Source organism: Mus caroli, unplaced genomic scaffold, assembly GCF_900094665.2.
Source record: "Mus caroli unplaced genomic scaffold, CAROLI_EIJ_v1.1 scaffold_19736_1, whole genome shotgun sequence".
NCBI lineage: Eukaryota > Metazoa > Chordata > Mammalia > Rodentia > Muridae > Mus > Mus caroli.
The window spans coordinates 6,633-13,101 of record NW_018389450.1 but is presented as its reverse complement, the minus strand read 5'-3'; the positions used below and the strand labels follow the sequence as shown (position 1 = coordinate 13,101).

General features: G+C 37.8%; 1 protein-coding gene across 1 annotated transcript in view; it reads right to left on the bottom strand.

Moving 5' to 3' along the window:
* Positions 1 to 1,601: 1,601 nt before the first annotated feature.
* The window catches only part of LOC110288111 (cytochrome P450 2C29-like), a gene marked incomplete at its 5' end in the record, with an annotated part of 9,778 nt that continues 4,910 nt past the window's right edge, over positions 1,602 to 6,469 (bottom strand). The window contains 2 exons of the mRNA XM_021154553.2: positions 1,602 to 2,046; positions 3,042 to 3,183. Of these exons, the coding sequence (XP_021010212.2) occupies positions 1,865 to 2,046; positions 3,042 to 3,183 (324 nt within the window). The remainder of the gene's footprint in view (positions 2,047 to 3,041; positions 3,184 to 6,469) is intronic.

The following is a 6,469-nucleotide window of genomic DNA, read 5'->3' as shown; positions in this document are numbered from 1 at the left end:
GAGAGAGAGAGAGAGAGAGAGAGAGAGAGAGAGAGAGAGAGAGAGAGAGAGAGAGAGAAATATGAAAGGGAAAGAAAAAAGATATAGATGACTGATGGGTAGATAGATAGATAGATAGATGATAGATAGATAGATAGATAGATAGATAGATAGATAGATAGATAGATAGATAGATGACAGTTGATTTGAAAAACAATTGGTTTGCATTGTCTAAGAACTGAGAATCCAAGTGAAAAGGCCTGAGCATACTGAAGTAAAGTGTTTAGCATATCGTTACTAGAACAAAATACACAATTGTACAAAATGAAAGTATTTTAGTCCAATTTTATGAAGAGCCACGTTAAGTGCCACAACCACTGGTATATAGATCACATAGGATATGTGAATGTACGACTTTGTACTAACATTTGTGAAGATATATCTCTGCATTAAACTCCAAAGAACTTAGCAATAACAGACACAGTGGCTTTCTTTTTTTAAGATTTATTTATTATTATATCTAAGTACACTGTAGCTGTCTTCAGACACACCAGAAAAGGGCATCAGATCTCATTACAGGTGATTGTGAGCCACCATGTGGTTGCTGGGATTTGAACTCAGGACCTTCAGAAGAGCAGTCAGTGTTCTTAACCACTGAGCCATCTTTCCAGCCCCCACAGTAGCTTTCTTTAAGACTGAGACCCAAAGGGGTAATGAGTGATGTCAGTGCTCATCTGATAATCTTTAACACAGAAGGAAGGAAATGGGACATCTAGAAATAATAGAAATGTGAGTTCCTGGGACCATCATTCTTGTTGGGAAAGAACAAAGGCACACAGAACATATGGTTAGCAATAGGAAAGCAAATTTATGCTCAGTTCTAATCTCTGAACATAAAGTCAAAAGCACATTTAAAATTTACATTTGTTGACAATAACAGTAAAGCAAGACTTGACCTCCACCCTGCATGTGTATTCCCCCCTGTAATTGATCGTCTACAGAAGAATAGAGCTGGTCCTAATTATTATTTACGTGTTTCAAAGTTTCCAGTGACTCTAATGTCGCTTAGCCAAAGAACTTTGATACTACCCCCTCTTTACAATCTGTTTTAAATGTATAAATATGGGTTTGTGGATGAGTGTGCATAATCAGGTGTATGTAGGTGAAAGAATGCACGTACATGCATATACACACATGTGTAAGTCACAGGTGAATATTGAGTGTTATTAGGAGCTTTCAAGCTTGATTTATGAGAGACAATATCTCTCTGAAACACAAGGCCCACAACTTTAGCCTCTCAGGGTGTTGAGCAAGCAACAGGGCTCTCTGGCCTCCAATGTTTGTATAACAAGCACACAACACCACCATGCTTGGTCATTCATACATGTATGAATGACCAATATATATATATATATGACAAAAGCACTTTATTGAGCAATATATATCCCTAGCATTTTCTTTTGCATTCTCTACACTTCTTTTGATGTGAACCAGAATGTTGTGTTAGGATACAAGTTTCTTACCTAAATTTTAAGCAAGTCTGAGAACAGGTACACAAATTAAATATAACTATTAATGAAAATATGCAAAAGAAAAAATGACTCGGAATTATCTTATGATAGTTATTTTTTACAGTGAAGCTTTATTTTAACTCAAGAATGGATACACATAAGCACAAAGAATCAGACAACTGTTATATAAAAGAGAAAATACAAGTGCATTTGTACTATAACTCCAGAAACTGCATGTGTTTGCTGGGTCTTGAGAGAATTGGGTTCTGTAAGCCAGGATGAAGGATACCATATCCCTGATAGGGAGGGATGTGGTTAAAGACCTGAGATGATTGTAGAAGGCATCACAGCAGGGGCCAGAAAATCTGATCTCTTTAGAGAGGAATGAAGCAGAGCTGGTAAGGGGGTGGCAGAGAGGCAAATCCATTCAGCACTGGGGTAATATCAATGTCTTTTGGGTGGACCAGAGATTTCAGTTTGAAGTTCTGTAAAATGGTTGTCAGGAATAGAAACAGCTCCATGCGGGCTAGGCCCTCTCCAGCACAAACCCGTTTTCCTAGAAAAAAAAGAAGTCAAAGAAGATTACTATCTCTTATTCATAAATGTGTGAATCATTGTATTTGTAACTGACACAGAATTGATAATTGAGTAGTATAGGTGTATAGGTGGTTAAATGGATGGCTGAGTGAAAGGATAACTAGACAGTCAGACAGAACAATTTTTTTCCAGCAAACATATAATCTTGAGAATTACATTGTCCAAAAACACTTTTTAGCAAGGTGTGGTGGTTCACATTTATAATCAAACTGCCTGGGAGACTCAGGAAGACAAATTCTGTGTTTACAACCAAAATAAAACCCAAGGAAAGAAGCTTCATATCCAAAGGCCGTCTACACACAACAAGTTTAGACTCGAGATCCATTACTCTCAGCTTGAATGAAGAAGAACAGGGTTCCCAGTGATCACTGCCGGACACCCTGCCACAAATACAATGTCTACATCATCAAATAATGATCTTGAAGTTTCTGGCATTCGAATTACATAGGAATGTCCTGATCTAATGGTTCATTACTGATATCTAGTTTCTTCTTATAATTCTCCATTACTCATGTACTGAAACAACTAGGAAGCCAATTATTAGAATGGTGATATATTTTGCCATTGTAAAAATTAAGGCTACAGCAAGAAATTTACTAATATTTTCTCAGTATCTCAGAGATCTGGGAGACATTCTCATTGCCCTGTCCAGTGGCAATTTAACAAGTAGTGTTCATTCATGTGATTACCAAGTGCTCTTTGGTGATTTTCTATATTTTTTTAGACTTGTAGTTACCTAACTGAGCATGGAGGTGAGTGACACAGCAAAAGAGACATTAATTTAAATTTTGATTCCTTCATTCTGTAGTGATAAAGTAAAGTGAAAATGAAGTTTGCTTTCTAGGATGGACACTGAGACATGGATATACAAATTGCAAGTCTACCAATAATTGGGAGCCATTGTGTAAATCCCCACAGATCTTCAGGTCACTGAAACCATGGAGTTTCTATTACCTGTTGAAAAAGGCATGAAGTGATCACTTTTCTTAAAGTTTCCATTCCCATTTAGAAAGTGGCTAGGGTCAAACGTCTCTGGGTTGGGAAACTCCTTGTTGTCATACAGCACTGATGACAGTGATGTTATTACTGTAGTTCCCTGGAACAATACATAGAGACATCAAGTTACAAAGAAATCATGGAGATAAAGTATGCCAGGAAAAAGAAAAAAACTTAATTCACCTTCTGCTCATAGAAGTAGTTAAGTACAAAGAACAGTAGAGACATTTGAATATACAAAGTGGGGAGGGGGTAGGAAGGAGTCTGAGGCCAGGCATATTGATGTGACCAAAATGCCTTCCAGTGACATATTGTGGGGTATTGGGCTATACACAGACAGCCTGGTCTCCAGTTGAGCTGAGTTCTGAACCCTGGAGAAACCCAGTGGTGATTATTCACCTACATGGCATGGTAGGCATTCCCTCATGTCTCCTGGAACCCTGGTTCCTGTCGAAGTTACTACCCACACAGCCCCCACAGGAGAAGCTGTTGCTAGTAGTCATGTAGACAATGTCCCAAGCTTCTAACCTTCATGCTAGACTCTTCCTAGTTACCTAGCAACACCAAGATAACAGCCCACCATAAGAGGGGCTGTTTGGCCCCATCTCACTCTCTCCTCATAATCTCTCCATACTCTCTTACTCTCTCTCTCTTACTCTTTCTCCTTGCTCTCTTTCTATAACCTCTTACTCTAGCCTTTCTTCTCTCTTTCCTTTTCTTCCTTCTCTCCTCTTAGCTATGGCTGGTATCCCTCTCTCTTTTACTTTCCCACTTTCCCCCTGCCTTTCTATAATAAAGCTCTAAAACCATAGACTGTCTCTGTTCATCAAGACCCGCTGTGCTTGGATGATGGGATAGACTTTCTTCTAATGAGCTGTGTCTAATCTCCCAATAGAAGGCCTTCCTATTCTTCAGCCATGGACCAGAAAAAGACTCTCTCCTGTGTGGGAACCGCTCTCCATCTGCCCTTTCTCCCATATCCCCAGGGCCAAGGGTGTCACCCTGGAGCCCCTGGTATTTGGGGCTACCCCTTGTCCACCCCCTGCTGAGTGGAGTCAGTGGCTTAGATGCCCACCCAGGGCAGAATGTAAAGTGTCAGGCAGCCCTCCCACATCTGCCTGCTCAGAGCACAGAAGCTCTGGTGGGATGTGGGCTCTCTTCCTCACCCCTCTTCTCCTACCTCCTTGCCCTACAACATTTCACATGATTACTTTAACTAAAATTTCTGAGTCTCTTCTCCCTTTCCTACAGATTAGACTCTTGCTTTTCTTATCACTGACTATTCTAGCTCACCACACCTGACTCCATATACCTCATATGAATCAGACTCCAAAAAGAATAATTCATTAAGAATTCAAAATGTAATAGATCATTCATTTAGCATATTAGGGAGTATATGGAAAGACAAATACTACATTTCGGTCAGGGATACCTGACGCTTTACACAATCTATCATGTATACAATCTATTTACTCATCCATTTATCTCTGTATTTATATGATAGGAATATAAGTGTATGGCTATGTGCCAAAATAGAGGTCTGCTATCATATATGCAATTTATAGATCTGTATGTATGCACAGACACAGACACTAATATACAGAAATAGATAGATAGATAGATAGATAGATAGATAGATAGATAGATGATAGATACACACACTAGGCTATATATATGTATACATATATATACAGGATATATATCTGTGTGTGTGTGTGTGTGTGTGTGTGTGTGTGTGTGTGTGTGTGTATCTGTGTGTGTGTATTTGGGGAAATGAAAGGAAGGAATATAAAGAGTAGAAGAAGAAAAAAATAAAGTAAAACAAAATAAGACAAAGTTATGTTCTAATAGTCATGACATGATGGAAGCTAAATCATAAAAATACTGAAGATACACAGAAATGTTGGAGAGCTGGTACTGACAAGTTCTTTTCAATTAAAACACAAATTAACCTCACATCATTGGAAACTTTCTAGGAATATTCTTTGGAAAGGTTTGACAAACCTGCCACATACATTAGAATTCAGCTTAACTAAATATGTTTAAAATTTTAAAACTTAAAAGAATATTACTAACATATGTAAATTATGTGAAAATTAAGTTCTAGTCTCAATAGGCATGGGATGTGTTATAGTCATAATCATCTGTTTACACACTGCCTGTGACTGCTTCTCTGCTATTTATGACAGAGCTCCTGAAGGGGAAGCACAATTCTCATCGCCAAGAAAGCCTGAAATCTACTTCACTTATTATGGCAAATATAACTGTTTCCTTTTTATTTTATTAGTTCTACTAAGATCAGTGGCTTGAATTTGATATTAGAAATCACTTACCTCATTTTCAGCTGTAAAATCATGCTTTTTTCTATACTAGGTAGTTTAATAAAGGAAAATAATGGAATATTCTACTCAAGTGGAGTCCAAGGAGACCAATCATATCATGAGCCAGCAGCAGTATGAAGGATGGGATGTTTAGCTGATGCAACACTAACCTCAAACTAGGCTCTAAACTCAAGGAATCTATCAGGAAATCTATCATTCCTACCTTGTCCTTCATTCTATTTACCATGTAGATGGGTCTAAGGACACAAACATAAACAAGGTTTGAATATTCATAATAGATCTCAACTGTAACAAGTGAAAATAGTATCTCAAGAGTATCATTTGGTTAAAGAGAGCAAACTGGTATCCCAACACTTATACCAAGACTCATTGCCACCTGGCATAGTTAGTTCCATCATTCTCCATATGAAGATAGGAATTGGAACTCTACCAAAATCTTTTTGCCCCAACTCATGAAAAATATGAGACTACCTAATGGTTGGCATTGAATTCTTTCTGAATGAAGTTATCAATATAAAAATTTGGCATTTTCATCTATACTACCACATACTCAATCAGAGCTTTTTCAGTCTCTTGAAAGTAACACTACTATGAAGCCACAATTACTCTGATACCTAAACCACAGAAAGATCCAACAAAGATAGACAACTTCAGACTGATTTCTCTTATGAATATAGATGCAAAAATACTCAATAAAATTCTCGCTAACCGAATCTAAGAACACCTTAAATCAATCATCCATCCTAACCAAGTAGGTTTTATTCCAGGGATGCAGGGATGGTATAATATATGGAAATCCATCAACGTAATCCATTATATAAACAAACTCTAAGACAAAAACCATATGATCATCTCGTTAGATGCGGAAAAAACATTTGACAAGATCCAAGAACCATTCATGATAAAAGTCTTGGAAAGATCGAGAATTCAAGGCCCATACATAAACATGATAAAAGCAATCTACAGCAAACCAGTAGCCAACATCAAAATAAATGGTGAGAAGCTTGAAGCAATCCCNCTAAAATCAGGGACTAGACAAGGCTG